At 36.8% G+C, this 15,809-nt stretch overlaps 1 protein-coding gene across 2 annotated transcripts; it reads left to right on the top strand.

The window, feature by feature from the left end:
• The first annotated feature begins 4,444 nt into the window (after positions 1 to 4,444).
• Positions 4,445 to 15,768, top strand: LOC137388785 (bifunctional coenzyme A synthase-like). 2 transcript variants are annotated; one of them, XM_068075236.1, is made up of 10 exons: positions 4,445 to 4,592; positions 8,776 to 9,008; positions 9,326 to 9,518; positions 9,753 to 9,967; positions 10,117 to 10,248; positions 10,886 to 11,006; positions 11,518 to 11,648; positions 13,103 to 13,187; positions 13,278 to 13,613; positions 15,645 to 15,768. In XM_068075236.1, exons 1-9 carry the CDS (start codon positions 4,454 to 4,456, stop codon positions 13,562 to 13,564), a joined length of 1,536 nt encoding a protein of 511 aa, XP_067931337.1. In that variant the 5' UTR covers positions 4,445 to 4,453; the 3' UTR covers positions 13,565 to 13,613; positions 15,645 to 15,768. The 2 variants fall into 2 exon arrangements, with proteins under 2 accessions (XP_067931337.1, XP_067931336.1); XM_068075235.1 differs by lacking the exon at positions 15,645 to 15,768 and having other exon boundaries at positions 13,278 to 14,142.
• The last annotated feature ends 41 nt before the right edge of the window (positions 15,769 to 15,809 follow it).

A 15,809-nucleotide genomic window follows, 5' to 3' on the forward strand; every position in this document is an offset into this window, starting at 1 on the left:
TTAATTTTTTTTTCAATAAGATTGTAAAAATTTTTATTAAATAATTGTAATATAATATTTGCATGCATTTAAATTTTCACATGAACGTATGTTTTGCTAATGACATTTGGTGTTTGCGGCTGTTTTTGAGGACGAAGGCGTGGCTTTAGGTACTACTACCTTTTACCTAGTCTATTTATGCATAGGACGTCGCATGAATCTTTTGCTCATTTGAATAAAACGTCGATTGGGCCGCGTCACAAATAAATGCCGACAAACATGATTGACCGTGCTGTTTCGTTCACACGAGAGAGCAACTCCAAATTTATCATAACTTTGGTGATTCTTACAGTTTCGAGAAAATAGACTGTAGTAGCTAATTTGTGTCTAGTACAAAGTGTATAGTTTGTTGGGACATACAAAATGTACCTATACTAAATACAAAATTCATAGATCTTTCTCTTGTAACCTATTTATAGATTTTATAACCCATTTATAGTGTTTTATAACCTATTTAGAGCCTTTTGTTACTATTTTTGTTTCTGTAGTTTATACAATGTTGGACTTGTAGAAATAAAAATGTGCTTTTCACTATTAAGTGTTGGTATTAATTATATCTGGGCACTTTCTGAATAATTAGTTCAAACAATCCGAGTAAAAGGCACACAAAGTAGACACAGTCAGAAATAGAACAAGATGAAAAATGAAATCTGGCACTTATATTTGTGTTGATGCAAAAAAGATATGTATAATATGAATTTTCTAAAAAACACATAACAGTGTTAAAGACATAACAATGGTGATTTTAAAATAACAATATAAGTTAAAAATGCAAGACAAATATTATTTTTAACCCGAACTTTGGCAAATAGGTTTGTCACATCTACATTATGAATTATTGGACCTATTACATTACAATTATTATTATTATTACATAACATTATTGAATTACACCTGGACTAGCGTAGACAAATATTGAGTAGCGGTTAGACAAGGATAAACTTTACTCACCTGTTTATCCCTCATGAAGACCAACCAGGGTTCCTAGATAAGTTAGTGAATGAATAAGCTATGATGCGTTGAAGTGATGCATAATGATTCATATTCTTTGAGAGTATTGTTCATATTCATTACTAATGATTTTCATTAAAATTGAGTACAGAGAACTATTTTATACAGTGTTAAAAACTCTACAACTAACGAGAGTTACTGGTGCAACGATAACAATCTCAGAAAGAATTTAAATTCTTTAATATAATAATATCTGGTAATAGTTTATTTTTTGATTTTATATTTTAATTCTTCTGTAATTATTAATTAGAATCAAAATGTCTTATAAAAAAGAGATGGATATGTTTATAGTTTTATCTGTATTAGTTAGCTTCTCGATTTTAATTTCCCTCAGGACAAAATTAGACCTCAAAGTGGCACTTTTGGTCAAAAGTTTGTACAAAGTAAAGTTGAGCAAGAGAATCAAGCAATGTTTTCTCAGTACGGTGAGTAGGACCAAATTATCTCAGAATGGTCATATCTTTCTGTGACAGTACTGTAGCGCTTTATTGGTAGTCCTCTGTGAAAATACTCAAGACATAGAGTGTTAGATAATAGACATAGAGTGTTAGATAATAGACATAGAGTGTTAGATAATAGACATAGAGTGTTAAATGATAGACATAGAGTGTTAGATAATAGACATAGAGTGTTAGATAATAGACATAGAGTGTTAGATAATAGACATAGAGTGTTAGATAATAGACATAGAGTGTTAAATGATAGACATAGAGTGTTAGATAATAGACATAGAGTGTTAGTTAATAGACATCGAGTGTTAGATAATAGACATAGAGTGTTAAATGATAGACATAGAGTGTTAGATAATAGACATAGAGTGTTAAATAATAGACATAGAGTGTTAAATGATAGACATAGAGTGTTAGATAATAGACATAGAGTGTTAGTTAATAGACATTGAGTGTTAGATAATAGACATAGAGTGTTAAATGATAGACATAGAGTGTTAGATAATAGACATAGAGTGTTAGATAATAGACATAGAGTGTTAAATGATAGACATAGAGTGTTAGATAATAGACATAGAGTGTTAGTTAATTAATAGACATAGAGTGTTAAATAGTAGAGCTCAGAAATCTTTAAATACAATTATTATAATAACAAAAGCAAGCATCCAAGTTTCTGTAGGTCTATTTACCTTGAAGATGTCAAAGGAATGGCACTATTTAGTTGATCCCTTAATATCTCAGGCAAAAATAGTAATATATTTAGCAATATGGTATCACCTCTCCAGTTTACGGTGTGCTTACTAAGAGTGTAGTGACAGGGCTAACTATGGGCGGGGAAAAAAAGAGTGTATAGGCTTTCTTTTCTCTCAAGACTTTATAGACTAGCCATTCTCCACTCCTGGTTGGAATTATCTAGGTCCATGCATCTTGTTAAAATAGTCTGAGCCACTGCTACCTATATGGATATGTTGTAAGCTTCTCTAGTTGTCTTGGTTTCTTATAAATGCCCTCAGTTTGGCTTCTCTAGCACTGTCGCTGCTCTTTTATACACTCCCATATTTCTTGCACCCTCTGCGCTGTCTCATTAATTTTAGACCAACCTCAACCTGTCATTGGCTGCACAGGTTCCAATTTGTCTTATTTTTTGTGCTTTGTCACAACACTTGTAAAACACTTTCAGAATCGACTTGTGGTCTGATGTTGGAATTTCCATGATGATTCTCCCAAAAACCATAATTGTCCTGCAACTAAAATGGCCTAACTGCGTAACTAATAACACCTGCTTGCACGAAATTAATTTAAGCCCTCCACTGCCTGTTGTGCTGTCAGCTATATAACTTGCATTCATTAAAAAATATGTTTCATGTTTGTTCCAGTTAGCTCATCAGTATTGTTGGGCAAATGCACAATTTACATGTATGTTTATAAACAGTGATATCATGCAAGTCAAAGATTGTGCCATTCAATATGGTCTCCAATAAACCTACATACAATTACCGGGTATGGTATATTGAGTAGAAGTGTCATAAAGGCGGGTTTTTAAGACTGATTGATAATTTCACGTATATTAACAGCTGCAATGCTTCAGTAAGTCTTAAACCTTACTAAATCCTGCATGCTGATAATATCCGCTATAATTGTTCCTACTTTGTATTTACAGTTTCACTAGGATGTTGGTATGCAGAATAGCTACTGAAAGCTGCTGGAATTTATGCCTCCATTTGTGCATTCATGCTGATGATAGCTAGTAATCCATAATAATCCTCAGTAATCCACATGTCCAGTAATTTTATTTTCTGTCTTTATTGAATTGGTTAGGCAACTTCCACGGCAGCTATTGTCCTATATATTCACACCTTGTAAGTCTGGTGGCTGGACAACACCTGAGATTGATGGTCTTGTCATAGTACCAGTAAATGTCCCAGATAGTAACTTTGCTGCTGATTGGCTATTTGTCTAGTGTTTGCTGCCCTCTGTAAAATATTTATGATTTTATGTACTCATTCACTTGTTTATTTATCTTTTTAGAGCATGTGTGTATTTTGGTTAATTAGCAATTGTATTTATGTATTATTCTCGTATATGTTTCTATCTATGTAAACTAGGTGAGCTGGACTCTAATTATTAGCTATGTTACAATGTTTACCAATAGCCAGAGTGCTTACAATTACTGTCTGTGCCTAGTTCCGTTCACCCCCTATATGAAATACTGTCAGGCTCCAAAGAGAGCACTTTTTTATGCTTATGCCATAATACAATTGCAGAACTCCAACCAGCTCGTATCTTCTACAAGTACTTCCCAAGCATCTTGGCACCAGCAACATTAAAAATACATAACAAATATGTATACTGTCAAAGGATTTGTACCTGATTGCAGAAGGGGATAATTAGTACACCAGCATTGATTTAAACCACTGCGTGCCAGTTTGTTTTTCAGTTCACTCGGATTTAAGCAGGCTGCAACAGTCAACTCATTTTGCAACAGCAGTAAGTTTGTAAACATTGGTGTTTGTTTCTATCAGACCAAGGACAAGGGATATACATGCATCTCTATTTAGTCTATTTAGTAGGACTACTGAGTTTGACATTGCCTTTGTTAAAAAAAATCAGGGAGGGGATAAATACTAGCTAGGCTGGTAGGCCTTGTGATACTGACGCGGTTTGCATAATTCCAAAAATTTGCTTATTTTTCCCAGTTCATAAGCCATATGGGTTTCCCAACTGTGATACTACTTTTAGCTGATGCGACTTGAGACCAGTATTGGAAACAAAAGTACACTTGGCAACATACAAGTAGCCTTTGGTGGCTGCTAACTAAACGCCCGGCTTACGACGAGTTACGCGTACAAGTTTGTTAGTTTTGGCAAAGGCGGCATTTGTTTGATCCGACGAACTGGCCACACGACGGCGTTGGTAGTATGCGGCTTTTATTCCGATCATCTGACCACTAAAACATGAGTGCTCGTACCGCTCTGCTTCTTTTAAATTCTGCATCAAATCGATGTAATAGTCACATTAACGCTGCACTGAAACTGGCAAATACTGTCGTCAGTGAGCGTCTGTATGTTCACATTTATTCAAGTGTTGGTAAAGGTGGGTTAAGCTTGTGCCATACTTTTGAGGGCATTTTTATTGACTATAGGCTGTAAATTATACAGGAAGTGCCGTAACACGCAACCTAGCTTTGTACTGTAGTAGTTGTATGTAATTGAAATAATTCTGTGTCATTTTAGAATTATGATTTAACACTTGCGGGTTACAAGTGCGATCACGTAATTATTTCTTTGTTCTGGCAAGCCAATGCAGATCACTGTCCAGACTGATTTCATTAAGTGATGACTTGCTATTATCATTCTTTGTTGCCCTGCACATTATAAGCTATGATGTGGAATGTTGATATATAATGTGTTTGGTGCTATATCGTCGAGTTGGTTTTTATGTAGACCTGAATAAAGGTGGTCTGATCATCGGCTAGCCTAGTTCCGCACTAAAAGATTTCCGCCACACCCACCAACCCTCACACACACAAAACACACAACACAAACAACAGTTGTTTAGGTTGTGTGTTCTGTGTGTGTGGGGGTTGGTGGGTGTGACGGAAATCCTTGAGTGTGGCACTAGGCTAGCCCTTGGGTCCGATATATCTTACACAGAAATTTTTGTGCGGTGAAGTTTAGTACAAACGGCTACATGTTGCAATATTTTATATAAAATAGATGTGAAGTGGCCATTGTCTTAAAAGCAACTAGACTTTTAAGTAGTGATTGAACGACACAGCCCGCAAACACATGTTTCCGTAAACAGTTTGATGCCGGCTTATTGAATGCAAGGTTAACTGTCTCACTGAAACCTACCTAAATGATAGCTTTAAAAGTATGAACATTTCATAGATAGAGATTGCGACAGGGTTTTAACAAAACAGAAATGTTCTTGATGAAGGAGTGCTCATGGCCGTAAATGACCTGGTAGCAGCGAAAAAAATAGATCCTTCAATGGAAAATGAGGGAATCATCACAGTAGAAATACAACCACACACTGAACTCTGTTTTTACAGGCTACGTGTTTCTCTCATAAACAGCTACAAAAGACAACATAGTTAGATATCTGCATCAAAGTTTTTCAAAACACATCTTATTCTTTGCAGCCGACATCATGTTTTACAAAACTTATCTTAGTTGATTGGGTTGAAGAAATTGTAAAGCCAACCTCTATCCACAAGTATCTACATCAAGAGCTATTGTATACCTGACTAAGGCAAAACATGCAACAGATTGTGAATTCTGCAACCACTTGGGGATACATTGGACATAGTGTGCTCCAGCGATTCAGTCCAAGTTTAGTCTGCTGAAATTATATCTTTTGGACTTAGTGTCTACCCACTAGTGATGTTGCAATTCATACATAGTCAAATAGTTTTTACAAAGAGCTAGAAAAGTCATGCCTTTATAGGAAAGCTGATAAGAATGCCTTCCGTGATCAGATGCCAGAACTGCGTAAGAAACTTCAGGAAATGAGCAACTCAGAAAGAATGTGGTACCCATTTGTGGAATGCCTCACTGCAATTTGTGTACCCAACTGTGAACTAAAACAAGACATCTTTAATAACAGAATGTTTCAACAACATGACTATTCAAATTGAGAACAAGCAACGCAAAACATATAACAAAGCAAAACGGTCCTCAAGTGACTTCAACCAACATAAGCAGAGCAAGAGGGAGAGTAAAAAGGAGCTGCAGGTTATCTGGGGAGTTAAAAATACTGATAGAATATGTTTAAAATTTTGGAAAGGTAACTCCAAGTCTTTTTACAGGCTTCTGGGAGTACATGAAAGCAAAAAGTCATGTCAAATTATTCCCAAAGTTAAACATTGGATATTGTTCGAGAACTTAACAAATTGTACAGAGCTTGTCAACTCTTTCTTCAGAAGTCTGTCTAAGGCTGGCTTTTTCTAATGATTGCCAAGGTAACGCGGGATAACCTACAGGTCCTGATATCTTGACACACAGAGTGGTAAACGCATCGTAGATCTGGATACTTGAAAATCTTCTGTGCCTGACTTACATGCTACTGCTGCATCTTTTCTACTCATCTTCAATACTTCCCTAAATTCCAGAAAACAACTAAAACAATGGAAACATAAATGTTACTCCAACACATAAGAGAGATGATGTTAAATAGTGTAAAGATTATAGGCAATATCAGTTACATGCATTCTCGGCGAACCCATAGAACACGTGCTACGCTACTTCTGTGAGACCAATAACAAGCATTTTTTGTATAGACAACTCCGCTGCTGGAGCGGTCTTTCCTGTCACACTTTCCTTCATGCTATTTTAAAATTCTTAGTTAAATCATCTTATGGTGAACACCACACACATGCATAGTCATTAACTTTAAGCAGGCTTTTAATGAAGTGTCGCATCTACTGTTGCTGCAGAAACTATAGACTATCCCTGGTGTTGATGAGTACTTCCTAAGTTGGACTCATGACTTTCTTTCAAGCAAGGGAAAGTTCTAAAAGAACAAGCTCACAAAACTGCAATGTATCATGAGGGTTGCTGAAGAACTCTGTAGTAGAATCCACCTTTTTTCTTTGCTACATAAGTGATATTTCAAGTAACTTATCATTTATTGTAATTCTCCACGCTGCTGACTCGCATATCAAATTGTTGGCAACCCACCAGAATATGCCAAAGTGATGCTATACACAACTAGTCTGAAGTGATGCTATACGCAACTAGTCTAATGTGATGCTATACACAACTAGTTTAAAGAAATGCTATACACAACTAGTCTAAAGTGATGCTATAAGCAACTAGTCTAAAGTGATGCTATATGCAACTAGTCCAAAGTATAGATGCCGTTTAATAAAAATGTAGTGTCAGGCAATATGCTTTAGAAAAACATCTGCAAAATTGGACCCTTTTGGGAGCTCAACTTTTGACTGGACTAAATTTGTAAAATATCTAGCTGTGCTGATGCAATCATATCTAAAGTGTCATCAGCACATTGATAAAAAGTGTGCCAAGGTATATAAAATACTTGGAAGAATAAAACACCTCATGTAGGGAACCCTTATTGAAGTTAAACTGCTGGAATATGCTACTGTTATTTATAATTGTCATAACAAAACCAGTGCACATAAAATAAGATGATCCAAATCAATGCAAGACACTTTATCAACTGTTGAAAAAGATTCCAAACATTTCTACAGTTTAAAATAATCTTGGTCTAGTAACCTTTGAGAAAAGAAAGGCGGTAATTGGTTTCATTACTTATCAGGACCCTTCAAGATGCGGATTGGCACCCTACCTTTGTAAAGGTATGATGAAATAACTTGAGACATGGAACATGCAACAATAGGCACCAGAGCATCGGTACGCAATAAGAACTAAAAATAACTAAAAAGAAACGCAAAATAGAACTAAACTTTATAGTCATAAACATGGACATATATATCATCAGTGCTTTTCGCCCTGTGCCATCAGTGATATGAAAGGAATATTAACCAGTTTGTGAACCATCCTAAACAGCAACAGGCTGTTACCTCATGGATATGTGCAGCTGTCTCTTCGAACGAATATGAGATGTACTCGTTCATTCCCATTGGATTGAAAGAACGCTTTTAAAAAGAAGTTCATTTTGCCAGTAAAATCAGCGTAAGCAGTAACTTTGTCTGAGTTAGGTAGCGGTGCACTTGATCTCGGTTCAAATGCAGTGTTTATGTTGATTTTGCATTAATTTCTGCTTTTTTCCAAAGTTCATATAATTTGAAAATGAGTTTAGAGAATTTGAAGAAATAATGAGGATCTTAATGCCAGGCCCAGTGCAGAAGAACACTGATCAGCCAACGAAAAAGTTAATTTACTGTTCATACTGTGACAAGTCTAGATCAGGCTTTCTTTCCTCTCTCTTGTCAAGAACTAGCAAGATTGCAGATGCTTCTGTTAGACAAAACATGTACATAGTACATAAGAACAGTTCTTATAGCTTATCATGCAGTTTCAATTGTTCATTCATGTCAAATACACGCGTTACGTAGCACTCTGGCTAGTAGTAGAATCTGTTTATGAATTGTCTATTTATTCTAGCACAATGGCAAGCAACTTGATAAGTCATTTTATAGCCTAAGCTGCTGTTTTTTTGTGCAAATCCAATTTCTAATTTTGGATAGAGACTGACAATTCTCTGTATGAAAAATGGTGTACAGAAAAGTTGAGCCTTTTTATTGACTTCAGAGGATTTTATCGTCTGAAGTAATGTAGTCTCATTTTAGAAAATACAGAGATCCATGTGAAGCCTACAGTAAGACAATTGCTCAACTTGTCGTCTCGCCTGTATGCATCAGCGTCGTGTCTAGTCCCTTCACTGGATGTTACCGTGCTGCAGAGGTATCACTTGAACTATCAGCTCTGCCACACTGTAGAGCTGCTGCTGTTAGAGCACGCTGCTGTTCCACAAATACGAGATAGTCTGATAAAATCTTACCAGCTGCCAAGTACTCTCCAGGTAGGTTAGCAAATACATGTACTTTCCATCAAAGTCACTCGATTCATTCAACTTGTGAAACTTGTAGTGACAGTCTTGGTGCTTGTTTTAGAAATGAATGAGGTATGTTCCAGCATTTTATCACAATTTTTGTAGGTAATCTTGTACTGCTTGCCAAGAGATTTACCTTGGCATATGCAAGAGCTTATTGTCTTTTTGCCATATTATCTAAGCGAACAAAACCCTGCGACTCAGGTCTACTTGTTTTTATGTACTGTACTGTGATGGCTGCGGACATTCGACTCATTGAGCACATGTGTACTCTGCCATCTCCTCAGGTGCTCGAGTACACAGCAGAGGATACAGGAGAAGCACCCATACATGATAGCTCTCTGGAAATTTATGATCACACAGCCCTTGGAGGCACTTTTGATAGCATACATAATGGCCACAAGGTACTTCTTGGGGCAGGCATTGCCATGAGCAAAAAGTCCTTAACGATCGGAGTGACGGACAAATCAATGAATAAAAGTGAGTCAATCATTTCTCTACAGATTTATAATATCAATTGCTGACTAGACACAACACTTATTCTATAGTACTTGAAAAAAAATTATGCCAAACATCACAGCATCACATTTGACTGGTTACTGCAAATGGCTTGAATATCCTCACAATTAGCTGAATGAACAACTAAATTTATATGAGATCTTTTAGGTTGATAGTTTTCAATAATGCCACACTCAGTTTCTTCTACATGTACAGATAAGACATTGAAAGAGCTCATGTCTCCTGTCGAAGAACGAAAGGCTAATGTCCAAGCTTATGTGGAAGAAGTCAGACCAGATATTTCATACCAAATAGTAACCTTACACGACCCCTTTGGACCGACAGTGACAGATGAAAGTTTAGAGTGTCTAGTTGTTAGTGAAGAAACTACAAAAGGAGGCGACTCCATCAACCATAGACGGGTTGAGAAGGTTTGTCATTCACTTTGTTCTTCCCGATATCAGATTAGGGTTAGCTATTACCAGGGTAGATGATGCCTCAGTCACTTGAATCACTCATTACAGAGGCGAGATATGGATGTTTACACCGAGCTTATGTAACAGAAGTAATCTGGTTTCAGGGTTTTCCAGAGATGGCTATACATTGTATTGAACTAGTTGCTGATAGCAACAGGTCTCAACACCAAGAACATAAAATTAGCTCCTCAAATATGCGGGAGAGGAAGCTAGGAACTCTACTCCGGCCCACAGAAGTGAGTTATACCCTTTTATAACAGTTGTAGCGGGTATCCAGGTCCTTTTATCATATCATCTTACCTAGATCAGCTTCTACATATAGATGTACATTACTTGACATCTGGGAACACGCTTTTTGTCTTATGTTATTATTGCATGTGTCATAAAGCAACACACTAGATATTTTTCTCCATGGCTGTTGGTCAACTAAGTTATTTTATATCACCTACTATATTATACATGTATATACTATGTTATCCTATGAGCAATAGGCCATTGTACGGTAGTGTTATTACAATAACTGATTACTAGCAAGGTAAGGTATTATTGTTTCAGGGATGTCAGCCCCGATGCCATTTTTGTTTCTCTTTAACTATCATTTATTTCATTGAGTGACTCTCAGCGGCTCATTTATAGGTCATTGGATTTGCCTTTTGCTGCTTGTGTCTATGTTTTTGCTTTCTTTTTCATCAGAATTTAGTTGTGCACATGAACGTAGTCAGGGACAAAAAGGCTCGAAAATTCTGATGGTAGATTATATTAACATTAAATTTATTACTGTTTTTATAAATGCAAGCCTTATTTAGTATATATTACCTATGGTATATAAATGTAGCTTTGCAAGTACTGTATATTAATATAATTTAATACTAGCCTCGACCGAAACTCTCGCCATACCGAATAGGATTGACAGGGGGCATTGCAAGTGGCAAAAGTTCAGTGGGCAAGCGGCTAGAGTCTCTGGGTGCTGGACTTATAAACAGTGATCTTCTCGGTGAGCAGTGATGTCATGGCCTTGTTTACCAACACACAACTGTAAATGCTTTTGGATTTCGGCATTCTCACACTTGTAGTTTCATGTGTTTGAACCATGGAATCACAATCTGGAACCACAACTTTCCTTTTCCAATCCAAACTTTAGAAAGTATTGTTATTTTCTATAGATTGTTTTTTATAGCATAGACCTCTATCATTGCGATCTATGATTAGTCTTCTCTTCTATCATTGTGATCTATGATTAGTCCTCTCTTCTATCATTGTGATCTATGATTAGTCCTCTCTGTATGTCAGATGCACCTGTCACCAATTACCTATAGTGTGTCTCTTATAAATTTACCTTCTGTAGTCTGCGTCAGTCACAGCTGTCGTCGATTAGTTTATCTCCTGTGGGCTGCGACCTGTTCTTCTGTTTCGATGTTTGATTTCATCGGTCAGTTCTGGCACTACTAGCTAATGAACTAATGATTTATATTTGGTGAAAAAAACTTTTTTGATGTCTTCACCAGCTCATGAAGTGTACAGACGAGGCAGTGAAACCTACGACCAGGTGGTGGAAACATTCGGCAAAAGTATTTTACATCCCAAGACAGGAGAGATTGTTAGACAACGTCTAGGAGCCATTGTCTTCGCTGACGAGGTGTGCTCAGGGTTCAGTACAGTTGTCTGTTGGTAGGATGAGTAGGGCATCAGAGCATTTAGCTAAGCAGGTTGAAATGTAATGACTCGTGTTGTTCTATTTGCTGAACTTGTAGCGTTGCCTTGTTAGGTTTTTGGGTCTAGATTTTTATTGCCTATATGCGTCGATCGGGAATAATGCCTGATTTCCGGTTAGTAGTACAAAACAAAACCTGTAACCAGCAAACACGTAATTCTCTCTTTCCCTCATCAATTTTAGCGATATACTAGGATCCATGGAAAATAAAACATTTCAAATTATCTATTTTACCAATTTTGAGATTTGTAGAGGTCGTAGTATATGCTTAAAGTTAAATATAATTTACCCGAAATCACCCGAACAACGTCCTTGTTTCCCTAGTTTTTGATTAATATTTTGCCATCCCTAATATAAAATGACGAAGTCTTTTATCGTTGTCACATTGTTTTACCTGGCCAATAAGATGGGACAGCAGGCAAAGCTGTGCAGTGTAGTTTTCATACTCTAAATCTAAAACCGAATTTGGGCTATTTCACGATGGCGGCTAATAATATCACGTATGCTTGTGAATGGCAACTGACTGATCATAACGGTGACAATATTGGGCAACTATTTATTCGAAAATGAAATGAAATCAACAGATCAATAAAATAACTACTATTGTTCATATTTGTAAATTTATAAGTGGCTTTATTCAGCATATTTCATTGTTCTGGTGCCATGTTCGGGTTCATCCCAACAGAGCCCGAGCATTAAACCCCGCCCGCATGATAGCCCGTTGCCTATCCTGTGGGGGTTTATATCATTGCTGTAATTAACCATTTCTAACCAATTTTAACTAACCACTTACAACCAATAAACAGAATAACAACTTGTTGCTGTATTAGCCATTTGTTTTCTTTTAGGCTGCCATCAGTAGTAGTCATAAAGCGCAGGCAATGATGAACATGAAATTAGGTTCCAATCTGCAGCTCTGACAAGGCTGAACAATAAACAATAGATATTTTAGATAACAGTGCTGAGTGGAAAGTTTTGTTGTTATTCAGGAGGGTTTTTCATGTCCTTCGTGTTAAAAGAACTGTTCTTGCGGTAATTGCTGTTGTTAGTGTTAACACTAGCGGAACAGCAAAACTAAAATGCTAACAACCCTCTCTTTCTGTAAGGAGGCTGCTACAGCGGTTTTTTTACATTATTGCATGTGTAATTTGAGTGGTGTCCACTAAATGTCTCTGTTCATAATATGCACTATCTAAGCATTTATGTAAATTCTTTAAATGGGAGTTATGTTCAGTGTAGTAGAACAACTTCAATATGACTTGCCTATTTTCTTGTGAAATATCTAAATCCAATTAAAATGGCTAAGATGGCACTTGGAATAAATACATGGTATATTACAACATTCACATTTCTCTATGGATACCTCTATGCAATTTTAGAGTGCTCGAGAAAAGCTGAACAGCATAGTTTGGCCTGCTACCGGTAAACTTGTTGATGAAAGGTTACATGAACTAGACGCACAAGGTAGGTAGCAGGACCACAACTTATGCATAGGCCTTCCTCTCTCTTGCATACTAACCCACCTGTCAGCTCACTTTTTTCTTACTCCTACAGGCAAGAAAGTGTGCTATATAGAGGCAGCGCTACTATTGGAGGCTGGTTGGCAGTCTCGTCTGCACGAAGTCTGGTCATGCATTCTGCCCAAGGAGGCAGCCGTACACAGGTTAAAGGAGCGAAATAATATGAGTGAAGAGGAAGCGTTGCAGCGCATAAACTCGCAGGTAGATGATGAGTATAGAGTAGAACGATCCAATGTTGTGCTGTGCACGCTCTGGGACTATTCAGTGACTCAGACACAGGTAGAAAAGGCATGGACATTGCTTCAAAAGAGACTCCCCTAATAATCCCACTCACTGCGATAGTGAGTGTAGCGTGATACTTGGTTCTACAGTGAGCATGGCTGGTGGACTCCTAGTATTTCTAAATAAATTTTGAGTACGCGTTTTTAGAAGTCGGTTGACAGAATGACCAAGATTAGCAGTTTATGCATACCTTTTTGTGCATCAACATAAGCATACCCCCTTACCTTAAAAAATGTACTGGAGGTCGCTAAGATATTGTTGCTCGAGAGAATTTCAGAGAAATATAAATGATAAGATTGCAAACAACTCGTTGAGCCATAAACAGGTGATCGATCCAACCTCAAGAAGCTCTGAATTCATGACGTAGTCAGAGGTCAGTTTAGAAAGAAATAAAACATCGGATTTTTCTGAAGTCTTTGCTTATAATCCAGCTCTGCAGCAATACAATATTTAAAAATCAGAGCTTGCTGCCATTTGGGGTTTTGCAAGCTGTGAAGGTGGTAACCTGAATGAAGTGCACACTGGTTTCCTGCACTATGCTGGAATTGATATCGTTATGCTGCCAGTTTGATGCCGCAGTAATATAGATGAAATATGCGCTTAAGAATGAGAATAATATGAATCAATTGAGAAAGGAAGAAAAAAGGGGAGAGAGAGCGAGGAGAAAGAACAACTCCAAGTTGTGTCTTGATCATACCATATTTCCTCTGTAAGCATATCCAAGTATGAAAGTCGCAAATTTAGCTATGTATTAAGGATCTATCAATATTCTATTACACTAAATGAAGTTAACTATTTAACCAAGTTTTGAGACTTCAATATACATGTAGATCTTACTGCAAAGAATGCAAAAGCTCCTACAGAAGTCTACAGTCTGATGCCACACCATACAAAAAATAATAAGCATGCATGTGATCTAAAACTACTTACAGTTACACAAAACTTTTATTACTGTATTTCATATAAGGTGCTAGGGAAGAGATAGCAAAATCTGTTGTTTTTGTCGCAAGCTCAACGTTACTAGCATTTGTCCCTTGAGTGGCTGTGCCTAACTACTATTCTCTGCTTGTTTGTTGCTGAAGAATTTCTCGAGTTTCGTAGAAAAGGGCAAAAGCTACCAGAAAGCATAAAAGTTGCATTGCATCACTTTTTGGCTTGAGTTAATATAGTTTTGGGTTTTTTGCATGTCTGAATCACAAATCTATTTTATGATGTTAATTTTATGGAAAAGTGCTGGACATTGTCTGTATACACACATTAAACGTGAGCTGTATGGGAAATACAACAAACAATGTTGATAAGCTTTGATTTTGAGATTTTGTAAACTATGACTGGAATCACTCCCTCATTCAAAGACAGACAACTCCATACAAGGTCATCACTGTATCCTTTATTGTTCGTACAGCCGTTTTATTTGCAAATGTCAGTAAAATGCATACAAAATTATTTTCATTTAATAAAGCTCTGACTTAAAAATTCTTATGTAGATATAGGAGATAGTTGACTGGTTTTATACTTTGTTCATTTGATTCATACCTTCAGCCGTTCTCCATGAAACAAAGAGAAATATTTAAATTACAAAAATATATACGACATACATTTGTTAGCGCATGAGTATCCTTAACACAGCAACTCAGTCCTTCGATATGTACAAAAAAAGGAAATATAAGCAAAAGGTATGTACATATTTATACATGTTTATACAATATAAATGAAACATGAGCTGTCTGGAGAATGAAAAAGGAAAAGAGCACTGTCCAAGCAGAGTCAAAAAAGAATTGTCAGAGAACTCTAGAGCACGAGAGGTTGACTCGTAAGGCAGGTAGGAGACTCGATTGAGACGAACTGTTGGAACCTGAGAAAGTGAAGCGTATACAATAATTTTAGTGAACTGCTCAAACAACTTTCTTCCTATTTCATGCATGTATAACGCAACCTATCTCTAGAATGCTTACTGCATGTACGCTAAAATCATACAACTGCAAAGTGCACAGGGTGGCTTGCTCACCAAATACGTCAACAATAAATAAGCAGCATCTGCTAAAAGAATAAAGCCATTTTGAAACCACCTCGTGTTGGAGAAAATCTGTATCACCGAAATAATTTTTTTCAATTTAAGATTTGAAGGACAACCGAAGGTCACTGAGATGCGCTCTCTGTTCTTGACATGATCTGGATTACTGTGAAAACATAGCGCTGCTATCTCTTTACTAACCTCAAGACATCCTCCAGCAGTTAGCAACGGTGGAGCTCCTGAGAAATCAGCTCCATCTCCACGGTTTGT

This window comes from Watersipora subatra, chromosome 2 (genome assembly GCF_963576615.1).
Source record: "Watersipora subatra chromosome 2, tzWatSuba1.1, whole genome shotgun sequence".
In the NCBI taxonomy this organism is placed as follows: Eukaryota; Metazoa; Bryozoa; class Gymnolaemata; order Cheilostomatida; family Watersiporidae; genus Watersipora; species Watersipora subatra.